The following is a 20,505-nucleotide window of genomic DNA, read 5'->3' on the forward strand; positions in this document are numbered from 1 at the left end:
TGAGCCCTGTGGCACTCCATGGCTAACTTTGGTTTGCATGGAAGATTCATCGTTGACACGTACAAACTGAGAGCGTTCAGATAGATAGGACCTAAACCAGCCTAATGCAGTTCCCTGTATGCCAACTAAGTGCTCTAGTCTTTGCAATAGGATATCATGGTCGATAGTATCAAATGCAGCACTAAGATCGAGCAAGACAAGAATAGAGACAAGTCCCTTGTCAGAGGCTATTAGAATGTCATTTGTGACTTTAACCAGAGCTGTCTCTGTGCTATGTTGTGTTCTAAAGCCAGACTGAAAATCTTCAAATAAATCATAGTTTTTTAAGTAATCACACAGCTGTTTTGCGACTGCTTTCTCAAGAATCTTTGAGAGGAACGGAAGATTAGAAATAGGTCTATAGTTGGCTAAAACCTCTGGATCGAGGTTGTGCTTTTTAAGAAGCGGTTTTATCACTGCTACTTTGAATGATTGTGGAACATAGCCTGATAATAAAGACATATTCATAATATTTAATAAAGAAGTGCTAATTAATGGAAAAACTTCTTTTAACAGCTTAGTTGGAATCGGGTCTAAGATACACGTTGATGGTTTAGAAGAGAGAATCATTGAATTTAATTGTTCAAGGTTTATGGCTGAAAAGCATTCTAGTTTACTATCTAGTGTAATATTAGAACTTACGTTTCCGGGAGCTGTTGATAACACTATACTGGTTAAAGGCAAGAGGTCATTGATTATGTTTCTAAGAGTAACAATTTTATCGTTAAAAAAGCACATAAAATCATTACTACTGAGTGCTATGGGAATAGAAGGCTCAGTCGAGCTGTGGCTCTCTGTCAGCCTGGCTACAGTGCTGAAAAGAAATCTTGCATTATTCTTATTCTCATCTATTAATGAAGAGTAGTAGGCTGCTCTCGCTTTACGCAGTGCTTTCTTATATTCATTGAGAGTAATATGCCAAATTAAACGAGATTCTTCAAGTTTAGTGGAACGCCATATCCTTTCAAGTTGTCTCGACTTTTGCTTTATTTTGCGGGTTTCGGCATTATGCCATGGAGCGAATCTATGTTGTTTTATTTTCTTCTTTTTCAAAGGAGCAACAGAGTCTAATTTTATTCGCAGCGCATCTGTAGCACTATCAACAACATGATCAATTTGGGGTGGTGTACATTTTGTATAAGTTTCCTCCCCTACATGCAGATATGCTATCGAGTTAAGTATTGGTGGAATCTCTTCCTTAAATTTGGCTATAGCACTAACAGATAGGTTTCTGCTGCAGGAGCTTTTGGCTAATGCTTTGTAGTCTAGTAACAGTACTTCAAAAGTTACTAAGAAATGGTCGGATAAAGCAGGATTATGCGGTTCGACTAATAGTTGCTCAATTTCAATACCATAAGTCAGAACAAGGTCAAGAGTGTGATTATAGCAGTGGGTTGGTTTATTTACACTCTGACAGAAACCAACAGAATCTAATATAGAGTTAAATGCAACAGTAAGGCTATTTTTATCATCGTCAACATGAATATTAAAGTCACCTACGATAATTACTTTATCTGTTTTAAGTACCGAAGCTGATAAAAACTCAGAGAATTCTGATAAGAATTCTGAATAAGGACCTGGTGCACGGTACACTGTAACAAATAAGATTGGCTGCAAAGTTTTCCAGGTCGGATGCGTAAGACTGAAAATGAGGCTTTCAAAGGAGGTATAATTTAATTTTTGTTTAGTATTGATAAGTAAACTTGAGTCAAAGGTTGCTGCAACTCCACCTCCGTGCCTCCGTGCCTCGGGCAATATGAGTATTGATATGGCTGGGTGGAGTGGCCTCATTTATGCTGACATATTCTTCATGTCTCAACCAAGTTTCAGTGAGACAGCATATATCAATATTATAATCTGATATTAAATCATTTACCAGTATTGCTTTAGATGCTAGAGATCTTATGTTTAAGAGACCACATTTAATCTTCCTGTTTTGTTGCACTGTAGTAGTTGTTACATTTACTTTTATTAGGTTATTATGTATGACACCTCTATTAGGTTTTACCTTAAATTGTCCTTGGGCAGACACACACACCGTTAATATTGGGTATTTTATTGGGTTCGGGATTCCTATGGATGACTGCCTAGAAGAGAGCGCAGAGAAGCGTGTAAGACTGCGACTTTGCCTCCTGGTCTCAACTCCAGTTTGTCATGGATTAAGTCCACAGAGCCCTGAAATGTTTGCCGAAATGAGATTTGCACCTTCCAAAGTAGGATGAATGCCGTCTCTCTTAATCAGACCAGGTTTTCCCCAGAAGGCTGTCCAATTATTCACGAAGCCCACATTGTTTGCTGGGCACCACCAAGACAACCAGCGCTGAAATGATGACATGCGGCTATACATGTCATCATTGATCAGATTGGGGAGGGGACCAGAGAAGATTACGGTGTCCGACATTGTTTTAGCATAACTACACACCGACGCCACATTAAGTTTGGTGCATTCTGATTGGCGTAAACCAGGGGTGCCCATTACGTCGATCGCGATCGACCGGTCGATCGCAAAGGTAGTGTGGGTAGATCGCATGGCATGGAAAAAAAAAAATATATATATATTTTTTTAAATTATAAGTTAGCCTATAATCCATCCTTACTATGGCATTTGCCACTTGATTGACATACAGGTAAGCCAGTCTGAGTTGTATTGTGCCATACAGGTTCATGCAGTTATGAGGGGGCCTCACCTCCTCATCTGAAGCGCAAATGTGGCGCACTATTATGTGCTTATGCGGCGCAATTCGTCTAAGCGCGTCACAGTTTATCCGCCATTTACTCCAATAGCACCCCCCCCCCCCCCCCCCTCGCGCTCGCGACACAGATTGGGCAGGGGCGGCCCTGTAGGTAGATCTTTTGGGCTTGGTCATTTTAAAAGTAGCTCCCAAGCTGAAAAAGTGTGGGCACCCCTGGCGTAAACGAACATCATTACCACCGACGTGAATAACAATCCTACTGTATTTACGTTTATTTTTAGCCAGCAGTCTAAGATAAGCCTCAACGTCGCCCGCTCTGGCCCCCGGAATGCATGTGACTGTGGACGCTTCGGTCTCTAAATTCACGTGTCTCATAATAGAGCTACCAATAACCAGAGTTGGCTTCTCAGCGGGTGTCTCGCTGAGTGGGGAATATCTGTTAGATACGTGAACGGGTTGGTGGGGACCTGCGGGTTTCGCGTTACGCCCCTTCTGAACAGTCACCCATTCTCCCTGCTGCTCGGGAGTTGCCGGGGGACGGCTAAGAGGAGCTACCTTTTGCTGGTCCGCACCGGCTAACATGGGCTTTACTGTAGCTGAGTTATTTTCTAAGATGCGGAGCCGGGCTTCTATGGCTATGATTCCCGCCTCCAACCTAACAACTATACTACATTTAACACATGTATCGGTACCAGTAAAGGAGGTAGGGGAGTAACCAAACATGAGACAGTTAGAGCAGGAAATAGCACCCGAGGGTGGGGAAAGAGCCATGGCTAGCTATCAAGCTAAAGTAGCTACCGTTAGCAAACCCGAAAAGAGTGTAGGCAACTGTGGAGTTACAGTCGCTAAGAGAAGGAGAGTTTGTGAGTGCTTAAGCTGTAGTAACGTGTGATTACAACGTCAGGCAGTTGCCGTGATCAAGAGTTTTAAAACGATCGATTAAGTTAAGATAATAAGCTATCAGCAACAGAACAGGCACACGGGATACCCGGAGATGACAACAACAACCGGAAGTTACAACATGCTTACCTCAATAGTGGTCCGTGTAGAAACAATGTTCCTGTCCATCAACGGCTACAACGGTTTCAGCTTTAACTGAATGTCGGTCTGCAGCGACAACATCTCATCCTCCAGCGCAGACGGGTTCAGATGAAACACTGCTCCGATGTTTTGGGCCAGCGAATCAATATCATGGTCTTCACTAAACGGTTAGCACATGAATGTGGCGATTGGCTAGCACAAAGCGAAGTCTCGGAAGCGTTTCTCGAAGTCAGATGTAATGTTATTGACTTGCTCTGTGTAGCGCACATTGTCAAGGAGCGCGCTGTCCTTCCCTTGCTTCTCCAGCTCAGAGGCGATGTTTTTGAAGTTGGCCAAATCTTTGCGCTGCAGCTTTGAACACAGCAGATGCAGTCTTCGTTTGAAGGCATTAATTGAGCTGATCATGTCAACCACAGTTCTGTCTTTCCCTTGTAGCTCCAAGTTCAGCTCATTTAACATGTGTGTAATGTCTGTTAAAAACGCCAGATCTAACAGCCACTCCTCGTCATCTAGACGTGCGTACTCCACGAGCTTGGTGCCATGGAGAAATCCCTTTATCTCCGGTAGAAGCACTCGAAATCTCTGGAGAAAATTGCCCCTGCTCAGCCATCTTACGTCGGTGTGTAGTAAGAGGTCAGTGTGAACACAGTCGGCATCCTCCAGATATGCACGAAACAGCTGTCTTTGAAGAGGTCTTGCCCGAATAGAACAGGCCACTTTAAGTGACACATCCATGACCTCTTTCATGTTCAGCATTTTTGCACACAGTGCGTGCTGGTGTATGATGCAGTGATAATTCAGAAAGTCAGGGAATGTGTCATCCTCTCTGCATTTTGCGATGAAGCCATTACAACGGCCCACCATCGCAGGCGCACCATCCGTTGTGATGGAACTCAACTTAGACATGGGGAGTTTAGTGTTGTCAACAAAGTTTTTAAATGTCCGAAAAATGTCCTCGCCCCGAGTGTGTTCCTTCATTGGCAGAATTGTCAGCAATTCCTCTTTCGCCGTCATGTCTGTGAACACCATCCGGATAAAAACGCACAATTGCGCTGTATCGCTCACGTCAGTGGACTCGTCTAGTTGGAGTGAGAAACACTCGCAGTCTTCTATGTCCTTCCTGAGTTGCTGGGTCAAATCCTTAGCCATGACTTCACAGCGACGTGTGACTGTGCTCTGTGATAATTGGACGGCCTTGATAGCGTTTACTATTTCTGTTTTGTTTGTGTAATCCCGAAACAAGGCGTCTGCTGCTTCTACGAAGGCTTCTTTCACCATCTCTCCATCTTGAAAGGATTTTTTGTGTTTGATTATAGCGTGACTCACTCGTAGAGATGCTTCAGTGGCTGCCTTTGCGGTGGATGTCGGCTTTAAGAAAAGTGACTGCTGTCCAGCTAATTGTGATTTAAGTTCCCTCACCTTTCTCTTTCTTAACTCGCTACTCGGAGGGAAGTCGCTGTCATATGCCTTGTGAACACTCCGATAATGCCTCTCCACGTTAGCTTTCTTTGGCAGAGCGACACTTGCTTTACAAATAAGGCAAATAACCTTTGAATGTGACATCACAAAAAAATATTCTTCCTCCCATTCTGGATGGAAGTGGTATGTTTTTAGCTTTTTCCTCGGTCCCGCACTCATTTTGTTGTTTTTATCTTGTTTATCTCTTTAACTTAATTTGAGTTTTCCCGGCACTTGACTGATTTTGTATCGCTTTGCATTCTGGGTTAACAGACTGGAAAGTGATAGGTCGCTTTTTCTGTCAATCAAGTAAACTCCTGAATTAAGTGGCAGGAAGGCCAAGGGAGGAGGGATCAAAACCTGTTTTGTCTATTTTAACGGAGCTGGATTTTTGTTTTTATGAATGACTCGCGATCTACCAGCATTGCCCCTGCGGTCGACTGGTCGACCGCGGTCGACGTACTGGGCACCTCTGATCTACACCATCCCTGTGTATTTAATCAGTAATTACCAGTTGTATCTTCACTCAAACTACTTCACCATCTAGTAATGCCAACTGGCTAGCTAACTGGTTTAGCAGTATAGCATAAACCTCATGTGACTGGGGGAAGGGGAACACTCAACATGTGCAGATTAAAACCACACTGCTTGACAATATAAAACAACACAATCTTCATTTATCTTAGCTCTAAATTCTATAGATGCTGACCTTAAAAGCTGATCTCATACAAAACTTGTACACAATCGTTTCGGCTTAGAACATCGCACAAAAATATACTTTTCGGCTTAAAAACTCCACACAATATACTTTATTAAACGCCGGTTTAACACATCAAACATATAGACTAACATGAATGGACCCAGTCCAGTGTAAACCAGATACAATCTAGTGCCTCCCCAGAAGGTCTTAAGACTATAATATTCACATTAATCGGGCGGCGCCGAAGATACAACAGAGATGAATAGAAACACTATATACAATCTCCCCACCACTCGCAATCACCACATTATCACCACAGATCAATCTACAGATCACTACCAACGCTTGCACCTAATGTAAGTTATTTAACTATACAGTTTTTTAATTGAACAGGTAACTGTCTCACCTTTCGTTTAGGCCCAGCCAAAAACTCCAGCAGTGAGTCTGTAGCCTGTCCTCCCTTTTGTGCATCCTGGTGTGATGCTAGTTAGCTTGCAGCCTTCCCCTCTACTCAGCTCTATCCCGCTTCAGAGCCCACCCAGGGACGCCAAATTGAAAGCAATTCTAGAACCCTGAAGGCAGGAGAGACTGAAAAGAGTCAAGGGAAGCTTATAAAAGTTAACAGCATTTAATTACACAAAAGATGCTGCGGTGTACAAAATGAAATGTGCGAGTGGAGGCGCTCTCCACATCCAACGACCGGTCAGTACAGGTCAGGGGGTAGAAGAGATAAATACTTGGCTTGCTCTTCCTGTTGTCATCTGAGGTCTTCTCCTATTGGCCGGCGTCGTCGGGGGGCGGGTCCAATGCAATTCCTGCCTTTTTCTGTAGCTAAATTGTATCATTCTGGCGTCTGTGGTTATTTAAACATTCCCTGCTACACATTATTCAGCGTCAATAAATGAGTGCTAATCCCAGTGTGCTCAGTGTACAACATCACATGTCATTTCACCTTGGTTCAAGGTTTGAAATCGTATGATTCCGCTAGATGCTAAATGCTAACCGGAAGTGACAAATTTTCAGAATAAAAGTGTTAAGCTAATAGTGAGAACTTCCAGTTTTTCAGAATAAAACTGATTTAAATCAAATAGTGTATTTAATTCAAATTACGCCATATCAACATTGATTTTAATTTCTAACAACAGCCAGTCACCCTTTGTGAGGCAGAGTCAGACCCACATTTGCGCAGCGTTGCGTTCACAATACATACGTATAAGTACCAGCATTTTACTGAGTACCGGCACCAGGTTCGGCCTCATGGGTGGGCATTCGCGGGCCATGCCCCCCCAAAGGAGTCACTGTGCCCCCCCCCTGCCAGTTCAGGCAAGCCCTGCCACTTTGCCGTTTTTTAAATGTATCTTTTTATCATATTATAAGTTAAAACGTTTCCACTAAATCTTTTTTGTGTGAAATAAATCAGAAATAAAGAATATAAATAAAAAACACAGCCTGAGGTGTGCTCACTGGTGATTGGTGTGTTTCTTGACCAATGACCCCGGCCTTTGATTTGTTGTTATTTATTCAAAAAATGCGCGCATAATTAGCAAGTCAGTGAGACGAAGCTAATGCTCGGACTGTCGGACAGTAATAAAGTAATGGATATACGTAAATGGCTGCAAGGTGCAGCTGCTACACGGCCTCCTCCAACTCCTCCACCTCCTCCACCTCCTGAAAACGAAGGGAATAATGCACCCATCTCCAGCATCGCCGGCGGCACCACCTCTGAAGAACTGGAGCCGTGCTCTTCGACCAGCCAACCTGCTAGCCAAGCCCATCCACCTGCTGCAGCTAACGTTAGCGCTGGAATTCAACAACCCATAGATGATCTTGGAACTGATCAGCCCAAACAAATCTTCTTAAAACAGTACCCTTACAGCATCCTCACTGGCAGGAGGCGTTCGTTTGTCTCTGCTTGGTATCACAACCGAGACTGGCTTGAATACAGTGTCAAGGCCGATGCTGCATTTTGTTTCTGCTGTCGGCAGTCTAGCAAAACCCGGAGAATGGATGCATTTATGTCTGTTGGCAGGGCCGTGGGAAGTAGGGGTGCTGAGGGTGCTGCAGCACCCCCTGGTGGAGGACATCATTAAGTAAAGAGGCACACCTTTATAATTATTAGGATAAATAAAAACAGGTTTGAAATCATTCCAATGTATACTAAAGGACAGTAAATCAAAAATATTGTTTAAAACTGGAGAGATTTAAAAATATGCATAAATAAATAAATGTTAACTGTTAAAATAAGATATAAATGAACCTCAAAAATAAAATAAGTTAGCCTACATTTATTTTGTATTGGTTATGGTAGGTTATGGGTTATGTTCATATGATTTGATTAATAAAATGCAAACCGATCTTTTTCATATTGGTGTTTAGAATTGTACCGAGATCAGTCTCTAGTAATTGGACGCTCAAAGTGCACCAGATTGAAGCATTTTACTTTAAAATGTTCAACAAAATCTTCCCGGGGGGGCACCCCCGGACACCCCTAGAGGATGTGAAGTCCACCCCCCAATCAAAACATGTTATAATACTAAATACATTTGAAGCCTTTTTATATAAGCTTTCCACCATGTCAATATGTTTCTCTGTTTGTAGTATATTGGTCTTTTGTAGAGGTTTTTCATTGCCAGCTAAAATCTTGCCTAGGGCAGCAAATTGGTCAGAACCGGCCCTGGTGTCATCCCCACAGCACCCCCCATTTGAAACATGTTCCCACGGCTATGTCTGTTGGCTTCCGTAACTGGAAAAATGCGGTGGAGAGAGACAAGGGATTTCAGAAACATGCAAATTCAAAGGAGCATCTCTCTTGCTATGCAATGTAGAAGGAGCGAGAGAGGCGTGCCAGCACTGGAAAGGAGATTTCTACACTTGTTAACGCAGACCAACTACGAAAAAACAGGTATTATATCTCCTCTCTTATTGATTTCTGGTGGAAAACCAGCTGCCTTTACGAGGGAAGATATAGGCTTTTGATAACATGTCAGAGGGGGGCAGTGGCCTTTTCCTCTCCCTGCTGGACTATACGATAAAAAAAGACCCCAAATTGGCTGATGTAGTGAAATCAATCCCTCGAAACGCCACTTACACTTGTCACGAAATGCAAAATGAACTCATAAGTACACTCAGCAATGTGGTGACTGAGGCTATCGTGGAGGAAATAGGAGACTCCTTTTACACACTGAAAGTAGATGGAACCCGACCAATAATTTCACCATATATGTAGATAATCTCTGTAATAATTAATCAAAGGCTGCTTTCCATTTTTATGCAGATGATACTGTTATTTATTGTTCATCCTCTTCTATAGAGCAAAGTCTTGATTTCCTCCAGTCTGCCTTTGATGTTATTCCATATAATTTATCTCAACTCAAGTTAGTATTAAATGCAGACAAATCCAAACTCATTATATTTTCAAATGGTAAAAAAGTTAACTTATTTTCTCCCCAACATTTGTACTGTTCAAGGGACTGACATTGACATTGAAAGGGTCACTACATACAAATATCTAGGTTTTATTATTGATCAGAACTTATCTTTCAAGTCACACACTGAAAATGTTGTTTTAAAATTAGTTTTCTCCTTTCAAACAAGGAAACATTTGATCTCTGTAACGTTTTTACCAGTATTGGATTCTGGCGATTTGCTTTACATGAATGCCTCTAACCAGTGCCTAAAGACTTTGGATACTGTGTACCATTGCATTGTGCATTACGTTTTATTACTGGAAGGATATATATATTGTGAGTTTGGAATAAATATGCACTTTATGAAAATTATTAGTTGGTTACTGTTAGTAAAAACAGTAAGGTTAATAGCCTACTGGATGTTTGTTTTGCTAGTGGATCGCCAGGCCCTCTGACCTGATCTGTGGAGTCTCAGCTGTTCATATGAACAGGGCTTGACATTATAAATGGCCCGCTGGCCCGGAAGCATTATTTAGACACCCCGGCCAGCATAAAGTAATTTAAAATCGCCCCACAGCTGTTTGCTGCGGAGCGCAGCGCGAGCAGTCTCCGGTGAGCGGGAGCGCACTCATTCACTACAGTCAGTAGTGGGAACCGCAGTAGACAAAAGGCGTTGCTATAGCAACACGTCATGTTTATGTGAAAAGGGGTGGGGTCAATATGACCCGCTGGCGGAAATAGGTAACAACAACAGACAACAGAGGGTGCTTCATAACACACTTTCAGGTGTTTGTGTGTGTGTGTGTGTGTGTGTGTGTGTGTGTGTGTGTGTGTGTGTGTGTGTGTGTGTGTGTGTGTGTGTGTGTGTGTGTGTGTGTGTGTGTGTGTGTGTGTGTGTGTGTGTGTGTGTGTGTGTGTGTGTGTGTGTGTGTGTGTGTGTGTGTGTGTGTGTGTGTGTGTGTGTGTGTGTGTGTGTGTGTGTGTGTGTGTGTGAGCAGTGCTTGAATTGGAATAAAAAAGGTGCCAGTACTCTAAATCAGCAACAAGTATTTGTCAAAGTCATAGTATATCCTATAATGCTGGTGGGTTTGTCTCTTTACTGTATATTTTAGAAAGGCTCACTGTACTTAAACAAAATGACTCAGGGTGCATCTGAGATTAGAGGGGGTGCAGTGGTAAAGTGCTATTTTTATAAGTGGGGAGTGGACCTGACACCCTCTAGTCTAGGGGGTCCGGGGGCATGCTCCCCCGGGAACATTTTTTTTTAAATATTGAAGTTTGATGCATCAATCTGGTGCACTTTGAGAGCAAAATGAAGAGATATATGGATACCTCTCAACATCCATAATGAAACAACTGTAAACAGATTTACTTTTTCTTTATGGATATAAAAGAAATTAAAGCTTGACTCCTACTGGCTGGTTAAATGACTCCTCGTCCCTGAGGCCACTACCAGTTTTTTGTGCCATTTTGCTGGATTTATTTGTCAATAGCGTTGCTGCACAAAGTGATAGCCCTCTAGTTTAAATCTACTACCCAAAAAGAAACATATGGAGATGGGTTACTATTTTAAAAAGAAATTACAAATCTATTAGGGAACAGTGGGGCCGGGATTCAAATCCTATAGGGGGGTCCGGGGGCATGCTCCCCCGGTAAGATTTGTTTTTGAATGTTGGAGTTAAATGCATCAATCTGGTGCATTTTGAGGAGGAAATAAAGAGACTAGACCCATATGAAACAAAAATGTATACATTTAAATAATCATAACATCTTAAGTACATGGCCATAACCAATAACATACAATATCCAAAAAGAAAAAACATTGAAACTTGTTTATTTATTTGTTTTTGGTTCATTTATAGTTGTGAGTGTGTCTGGGCTCCTGAATCGGCCTCTCCTGTCTCCCTCCTCTCCCCCCTGCTCCTCTTTGAGGCAACAGCAAAGACTAGTTTTGGCTCTCAACAAGTTTATCTTACCTTTTTTCACCTAGTTAACATTTTGTTTGTATTATTCATGCATATTTTACTAATCACTAGCCCCTCAAATGGAAATATGTGTTTACATAAATGGTGACCGAACCGTTTGAGACCCACTGAGATAACTTAAACTAAGTTAACTATCTAAAGACTCAGAGAGTAATTTACCTCACCAGAGCTGTAGTTATCAGCCTCTCAGTCTGACAGCAAAGGACTCTCCCTCCACCTTGTTGTTGAAACAGCTCCTTATATCCGTTAGCGCAGCTAGCTAGCACCAGATGCTAACAACAATACACGTAACCGGTGCGCGCGCTTTCTCGCTCGCTCGCGCCACACATACACCAACACACACCCTCCCGAGCTTGAATGACACACAGAGACCAATCGAGGGCATTAGTATGATCTGTATGAAAGTGGCAGGCCACGTCATGTAGACAGCCAGTCACCCTCTGTGAGGCAGAGTCAGACCCACATTTGCGCTGCGTTGCGTTGCGTTTACAATATATACGTATATTGCCGGCGGCTGAGTACCGGCATTTTACTGAGTACCGCCACCTTGCCGGTACTCAGTAAGAAGTGCCGGTACCACATGGGTAAAAATCAGAAGTGCCGGTACTGCGTACCGGTGAGTACCGGCCCAATTCAAGCACTGTGTGTGAGAGAGAGAAATTTGGCTTAATGAAGCGTGCAGTGCTGTGTGTGTGAGAGACAAGAGACTTTACAGCAGGTGTGTGCCCCCCCCGTGGTAAATGATTGCCCCCCCATTCAATTTGTTCTGGAGCAGACCCTGCATCGCACTGACTTGCTAATTATGCGCGCATTTTTTTGAATTAATAACAACAAATCAAAGGCCGGGGTCATTGGTCAAGAAACACACCAATCACCAGTGAGCACACCTCAGGCTGTGTTTTTTATTTATATTCTTTATTTCTGATTTATTTCACACAAAAAAGATTTAGTGGAAACGTTTTAACTTATAATATGATAAAAAAAATTAATTAAAAAAACGGCAAAGTGGCAGGGCTTGACTGGCCTGGCAGGGGGGGGGGGCACAGTGACTCATTTGGGGGGGCATGGCCTGCGAATGCCCACCCATGACGCCGACCCTGTAATGACTGTTACAGAGTCATCATTTTGAGAAAAGGCCTTTAAAGTGTCCTCTTCTCTGGATCGATCTGATATTAGCAGAGCAAATGATCAAAATACTACGGAGGGAAGATATTTTCGTTTGGATTAGTGGTCTGGGGGAAGCCTGTGAATGTGTGAGTGTGTATATACGTGTGTGTATTGTGTTTGTTTCCCGGGGAAAACACTCACGAGAAACACCGGCTGTTGTTATGCCTGTTGTGACGTTAAGGCCCAGATACACCGGCCCGAAATCGGCAGTAAATGGGAGTCGGGCCGAACATGAGCGTGGGCACGCCCTATTCGGAGTGGTGTGCGCCGCACCGTCGGGTCTTTTCTGCCGACCTGACGCCTTTTCTTGCCGATTCAACATGTTGAATCGGCGTCGGGAACACCACCGGAAGTCGGACAAAGGGATAACACTGATTGGCTGTTCAGCTAGCGAATCAGTGCATGAGAAGCGTTAACGGAAGTGAGGGAGGTAAACAAATGATTTAAAATGGAAGATGGAACACACACGGACGGCTATTTCACCTCATCAGTTTATAAAGCTCCTGTTCGTTCATGTTTTCAATGGACGAGAGTGAAAATGGAAAGAAAAACACTATTTGTTGTTTGTTTTTATCACGGAGTCTGTTCTTCTTCTCTGTCTTCCGGTTGTTCCGGTTGTTGCCTCTTTTGAATGATGAATACACACTCCCGCCGCCTGCTAGTAAGGAGAGTATTATTTATCATCTAAATCTGCCGAAGCAAGTTTAATATTCTGAAAGCCAAGACTTTGTTTATTTGAAATCAGATGAAAACAAACTGTAACGGACCCTGCCGGGTTATCTATGATTACTATACGCTTACATTCATAATTTCAGCGGGAGGGGGGGGGGGGGGGGGGGAAGAGCAGAGTGAGAGGCGAGCTGTGGTCTTCCCTTTACAAGCTTAAAAAATGCGTGTAACTACTGAGATTGAATATAACAATAAAAAATAACAAAATATACACATCAGATCGCGTTTTAGATGCGACTTTAGACATTTAAACATCTTTAACGCACACACATCTTAGATATGTAGCCTCTACATGTCTGTGTCCTAATAAGGATGTCTCATCTCCCACATCTCTAGTCTCCTCTCATGCAAAACTGCTCCTACTTCATACAGAATAATTAAACATGTCTAAGCCAACAATGTTGTAGCAATTTAGTACTCACAACATGAAAGAATAAAACACAGGTATAGTTGAACAGTAATTACACAGCACATATATTTACTGCAATGAAAACACACACACATCTGCCCTAAGCATGTGTAACGCACACTCTTTTTTACCATGCAAGCATTCCAGAGATTTTAGCTATTTCCAAATAAGGATGTCCCCTCGCTCACATCCCACTCCAAACACAAAGTCTTCACCCCTCACATCTCCAGCTTCTGGCCACACAGATCGCTATTATTTGATACAAAGTAATTAAACACACACATATATTTAAGCAAACTCATATCTGGATACTGACAACACAGGTTACTTTAATAATCAATAATGCAACTCAGCATTCTTTCTCCTCCAAACACGTCTAGTTGAGTTTTTACCAAAAAGTTATATTTTGGTTTCATCTGACCATATGACATTCTCCCAATCCTCTTCTGGATCATCTAAATGCTCTCTAACAAACTTCAGACGGGCCTGGACATGTACTGGCTTAAGCAGGGGGACACGTCTGGCACTGCAGGATTTGAGTCCCTGGCGGTGTAGTGTGTTACTGATGGTAGCCTTTCTTACTTTGGTCCCAGCTCTCTGCAGGTCATTGACTAGGTCCCCCCGTGTGGTTCTGGGATTTTTGCTCACCGTTCTTGTGATCATTTTGACCCCACGGGGTGAGATCTTGCGTGGAGCCCCAGATCGAGGGAGATTATCAGTGGTCTTGTATGTCTTCCATTTTCTAATGATTGCTCCCACAGTTGATTTCTTCACACCAAGCTGCTTACCTATTGCAGATTCAGCCTGGTGCAGGTCTACAATTTTGTATAATAAAAAAGTATTTAGTCAGCCACCAATTGTGCAAGTTCTCCCACTTAAAAAGATGAGAGAGGCCTGTAATTTTCATCCAAATATGAGAGACAAAATGAGAAAAACAAAATCCAGAAAATCACATTATCTGATTTTTAAAGAATTTATTTGCAAATTATGGTGGAAAATAAGTATTTGGTCACCTACAAGCAAACAACATGTCTGGCTCTCACAGACCTGTAACTTCTTCTTTAAGAGCCTCCTCTGTCCTCCACTTGTTAACTGTATTAATGGCACCTGTTTGAACTCGTTATCAGTATAAAAGACACCTGTCCACAACCTCAAACAGTCACACTCCAAACTCCACTATGGCCAAGACCAAAGAGCTGTCAAAGGACACCAGAAAAGCAATTGTAGACCTGCACCAGGCTGGGAAGAGTGAATCTGCAATAGGTAAGCAGCTTGGTGTGAATAAATCAACTGTGGGAGCAAGTATTAGAAAATAGAAGACATACAAGACCACTGATAATCTCACTCGATCTGGGGCTCCACGCAAGATATCAACCCCATAGAAAATCTTTGGAGGGAGTTGAAAGTCCGTGTTGCCCAGCGACAGCCCCAAAACATCACTGCTCTAGAGGAGATCTGCATGGAGGAATGGGCCAAAATACCAGCAACAGTGTGAAAACCTTGTGAAGACTTGAGTAGCATGAAGCTGCAGCGTCGGAGACGGCAGATACAGACTGGTAGATACAGACCGGTAGATACAGACGCAAAGATACAGCTCCCTAGTTTTTCGTGACACTCCCACATGAACGACAATGCAGAGAGTGTGAGTAATGTGAAGTGCTTTTAAAGTTTTATTTGTTTAACATTAATAACAATTCCGGTGTCTTGAAATGAAGTGTGATTAGCTAACATTAACTATGATAGTCTTAAGGCAATACAAGCAAACATATGTTAGCTTAGGATAGCTTCTAACCGTCTGCAAAAACAACTATTCGTTAGTTATAGCTTTCGGCAAAAGCATTAGCAAAAGCATTAGCTTCATTAGCCTCTTGATTTATATAATTTGATTATTTGTTTAATGAAACTAGCTTGATTTTGGCAAGCCCAACTAGGTGTCCTAGTTGTTGATTTAATCACTAATTACAGTAAGAGTGTGAGTAATGTGAATCATGTTGTTTGATTAAAGTTAACAACTATTCTGTTGTATTGAATTGGACAGCCATACAAGCAACACGTGCTAAATGTCATGAGTTAACCTATGATGACTCGCTGCAAAACCAACTGTTAGCCATTTTGTTTATTTGTTTAATGAAACCGTGTTATGGTTATAACTAGGGCCGGGACTCGATTAAAAAAATTAATCTAATTAATTAGAGGTTTTGTAATTAATTAATCGAAATTAATCGCATTTTTTATCACATATAAATATTTGACCTGAGAAGAGTGAGAAGATGTCAATAAAGTGTGCCGTCACACAGAGGTAATTTGAATTGCTTACCGAGATCCAATGATCCCCAGTCAGGGCAACACATTCGGCTTTCTCCAATAAATTCTCTTTATCTTCCTTTTCATTGTCATAAAGCTGCTGGATTCTTTTTGTCACTGTCTTTCTGCATGGCAGCTCATATGTTTTGTCAGACGATGCAATCTGTAGTACCTTTTGCAGCCCCTTATCTTCTACCACTCCAAGTGGTCTACAGTCGAGTGCAATCCAGTGAGCTGGTTATTTTTTCAGACGTGGACTTAGTTATCCTGGCCCTGAAACCAGTCATCTGGTTGAGTGTGGGTTGGGTGTGGGTCATACTTGTCAACCCTCCCGATTTTCGCGGGAGACTCCCGATTTCATTGCCCTCTCCTGGTTTCCTCCCGGGGTCATATTTCTCCCGATTTCTGACAAAATCAGATTTACACACGACTGTTTCCACTCGGACTTTAATACAGCTACACCATTGTTTGGTTTCCATGGTAACACGTCTCTTTAGTAGCGCGCGCAACTCAAAAGTCTGAGAGGGTGAGGCAGATATTCACAGAAAACAGAACAAGAATCGACAACTACTCTACTCTCTGCTCACTCCTTTCCTGTAAAATGCAGGTCCAGTCCACACATATGCTCCATCAAGGACGGTACTACAGGCCGCAAGGCAGTGCACTTACAACTACAATAAAAATGTTAATGTTAATCTAACACAGGGTTCCCCAGACTACGGCCCGCGGGCCGCATACGGCCCGCCACGCCCCTTTGACCGGCCCTCCACCTCTCTGCACCTCACCATTTGAACTGGCCCAAAGAAGAAGAAAAAAAAAAAAAAAATATTATAAAATATTTTTTAAAATATTTTATTTTAGTTGTCCAACTTGTTTTGTGAAATAATAACATGACTCTCCAAACGAGGGCGGTAATCGCTGTTCATTCCGTCACCTGAGATTAGAACTCGAGGCCGTCAGTATGTAGTGGCCAGAGCGGCTCTGGTAGTGGCCATGAGCCAAACAGTGGAACTGTCAATCAGATCGCCAGCGCCTCTATCACGCTTTAAAAGCAACGTTATGTAACGTTCTGGTTGACATCTGTTACATTTGCATCTTGTTTTTTTAACACTAAAATATTTTTTTATTAACCATTTATATTTTATATAATTTAATATGTGTGTCTGTATTATTTATATGACGTATGTTTATGACCGAATTTCCGCCACCTTACAAGCTGATCGAAGTCATGCGCAGAAAATATTATGCTACAGTTGAACAGCAGTGTAATGGCGTGCAGTAAAGTGAGGAAAATTGACAGAGAGTGTCGGGTTTTTAAAGAACAATGGACCAAGGATTATTTTTTTGTTCCATGGAAGGACCGTGCCATTTGTATTATATGTAAAGAAAATGTGGCCGTGTTTAAAGAATTCAACCTTCGCCGCCATCACGAAACCCGGCACAGAGAGTATGCTAGCTTGAGCGGGCTAGCGAGAGATGATAAGGTTCGGCGTCTGAAAGGCGGACTAGCTGTTCAACAGGATGCCTTCCTTCGTCAATCCCGGGTCAACCTGGCTGATGTCCGAGCTAGCTACAAAGTAGCTAACCTACTGGCTACCCACGGCAAGCCTTTCACAGACGGAGAATTCGGGAAGGCCATGATGCTGGCTGTGGCCGAGGAGGTGTGTCCCGAGAAGACAGATGCCTTACGTGGGGTGAGTCTCTCAGCACAAACGATGACGAGACGAATTGAGGAGATGGGGGGGAAACGTGTTTGACCAACTGAGAGAGAGAGCCGCAGAATTCAAGTGTTTTGCTTTAGCCATGGATGAAAGTAATGACGTACAGGACACGGCACAACTGTTGATTTTTATTCGTGGAGTCAACACACGTTTTGAAGTGTCAGAGGAGCTGGCATCACTGAGAAGCCTAAAAGGCACAACAACTGGAGAAGACCTTTTTGTCGAAGTGTGCAAAACAATGGGCGAACTTGGTCTGCAATGGGCTAATTTTGCCAGTGTCACTACAGATGGTGCGCCTAGCATGGTCGGATCTACGAGGGGTCTAGTAGGGCGCTTGAACGGCGAGTTCGAGGAACGAGGTCTCGCCCCACCGATTCAAGTCCACTGCCTGATTCACCAGCAAGCGCTGTGCTGCAAAGTTTTGAAGTGGGCGTCTGTGATGAAGGTGGTTGTGCACTGTGTCAACTACATCCGGAAAAATGGGCTGAAACACAGGCAGTTCCAGGCCTTCCTCTCCGAGCTGGGGTCTGCTCACCAGGATGTGCTGTACTACACCGAAATCCGGTGGTTAAGTCGAGGCAAAGTGTTGCGCCGTGTCTACGACCTGCTGCCCGAAATCAACCCCTTCCTCCAGTCTAAAGGTGAAACGGTACGGGAGCTGACCGACCCGGAGTGGAAATGGGACCTCGCGTTTTTAACTGATGTGACTGAACTGTTGAACCACCTCAACCTACAGCTCCAAGGCAAAGGGAATCTCATCAGCGACATGTATTCCCACATAAAAGCATTCGAGGTCAAACTGCAGCTCCTTGTGCGACAGGTCCAAAAGCTGGACTTCACACATCTCCCTGCCACCCAAAGCTACTGCGCCGAGAAACCAGCCGCCACTTTCCCAGTCGCGAAGTGCAAAGATGCCCTGGAGATGCTGCAGCGAGAGTTCAGTGTGCGCTTCCGCGAGCTTCATGTCAACAACAAAGACATAAGTCTGTTCCAGAACCCCTTTGCTGCTGACATTGACGACGCACTTCCCTCTCTTCAGTTTGAACTAGCCGAGCTGCAGAATTGTGATGTCCTTAAAGACGCATTCAAGCCTGACCACCTCCTTGAGTTCTATGCTGAGCTACCAGAGGGCACTTACCCAAACATTAAACAACATGCTCTGAAGATGTGTACCGTTTTTGGCAGCACCTACACCTGCGAGCAGACGTTTTCCCGCATGAAGCAAATAAAAAATCCAACGAGGAACAGACTCTCAGATGAACATTTGCATCAAACTTTGAGACTGGCAACCACTAGGCTACACCCAGACATCGGACTTCTCACCAGCCAGAAGCAAGCACACAGTTCACACTGATATGGTAAATATACTGATTTTAACTATTACAATTTTATATGGCTGTAAACATGAACTATGATTTGTTGATGAAATAGGATTAATGTTTTTAATGAATTTTAATGAATAATGCTACACTGTATTTGTAAAATCACATCACAAGGAACAACAGGCAGCATATTTATGTAATTTACTGAATGTGTCCAATGTCATCCCTTTATGCCAGGTTTCCAGGCAGCAAGAGAGGGGACTGCAACTGCTGACCTCAAAGATCATTGCCCATCCATCCTTCCTTCCACCCTGCTTACAAGTACCAATTCAGTTCACCTACTGCACATATTGCTGACTTCCCATTCTGTTACTCTCTTCTAGTTTAACCTGCCGAGGGTTTACTGCTCAGTCTCTCCTCCCAATCTCTTCTCTCAGCATCTGCCTCTCCATCGTTGTCTCTCTCTCTCCCTCTCTCTCCTCTCTCTCTTCTTTCTCCTCTTTATGCACTGCCCCTCATCTCAATCTCCTATTTCAAAGGGATGATAATTGTGCTGTAAAAGTGTTTGGGTGCTCATTGCATTTTCACCTTGAACAAAAAAAATCTCACCTGAATATACAAATAAGAGTTGGTTAGTTGATATATTGTTCACCAAGTTTCTTGTCTTGATGATTTCTCATCTCACTGTAATATAGGCCTACCATTTCTATTGTATCACTCATAAACTGTCAATCACCATGTTTTTCTAACCTTTCCTTGCTATTTTTACATGGTTGTTATTAGAAAATAAAAGGAATACCTGTGGTATTTCAAATTGAAAAACATGTGAAGTACTCACTTCTTTTGCAAATCACTTGTAATGATGAACTATTTTGTGCTAGAAATTATGGCTATAACAGGCAGTGGCCTAGTATACAGCCCACATGATCGATCCCGGCCCCTCATCACAGTCAGGAACGATAATGTGGCCCCCAGAGAAAAAAGTTTGGGCACCCCTGATCTAACAGCTCCGGCGATCCACTAGCGCACCCCCCCCCCCCAATTTTGCATTTTGAAATGCTCCCGATTTCTGAGGGCAAGTATGGTGTGGGTCCTTGTACTCGGGAGTCGGGCTAACGTCCACGCTAGCTGCTATATGTTTTGCATTGAGGTGATACTTGAGGCTTGATGTGCTGCGGTGATATGCGAATTCCTTTATGCATAATTTGCATACAACCGTGCTCTTATCGACGCTTCCATCCGTCCGTTTTTTAAAACAAAAGGTCCCATCCACGGGGCCAACCAAAGCGGTCTCCTCAGCTTCTTCGTTCATGTTTGACTATAGAGAACCGCAGTGACGCGTCGTAAAACCCGGAAGCAAGTTAGCATTTTTAGCACTTCCGGTTCCTTCCTCAAAAAGCAATGCATTTTTTCCATAGGGTTTTGGAAAATAGCTCGAAATAAGGTCTGTGGTTGACACAAATTTAAGAGGTAATTGACGTTTTGTTCTACGACATTAAATAGATTTTTGAAGATTTTACGTGTCTGAAA

The 20,505-nt window shown here is 43.0% G+C and overlaps 1 protein-coding gene across 1 annotated transcript; it reads left to right on the forward strand.

Annotated features, from left to right (window-relative positions):
• Positions 1 to 16,677: 16,677 nt before the first annotated feature.
• On the forward strand, positions 16,678 to 19,870 carry LOC307038196 (general transcription factor II-I repeat domain-containing protein 2-like). Its single transcript, XM_079679518.1, has 2 exons — positions 16,678 to 19,011; positions 19,213 to 19,870. Exon 1 carries the CDS (start codon positions 17,736 to 17,738, stop codon positions 19,005 to 19,007), a length of 1,272 nt encoding a protein of 423 aa, XP_079535644.1. The 5' UTR covers positions 16,678 to 17,735; the 3' UTR covers positions 19,008 to 19,011; positions 19,213 to 19,870.
• Positions 19,871 to 20,505: the final 635 nt, after the last annotated feature.

This window comes from Notothenia rossii, assembly GCF_949606895.1.
Source record: "Notothenia rossii genome assembly, chromosome: 4".
NCBI classification, from domain to species: Eukaryota; Metazoa; Chordata; class Actinopteri; order Perciformes; family Nototheniidae; genus Notothenia; species Notothenia rossii.

Excerpts from the sequence above, each read along its gene's own strand:
- LOC307038196 (XM_079679518.1), top strand. The coding sequence starts at position 17,736 with ATGGATGAAAGTAATGACGTACAGGACACGGCACAACTGTTGATTTTT.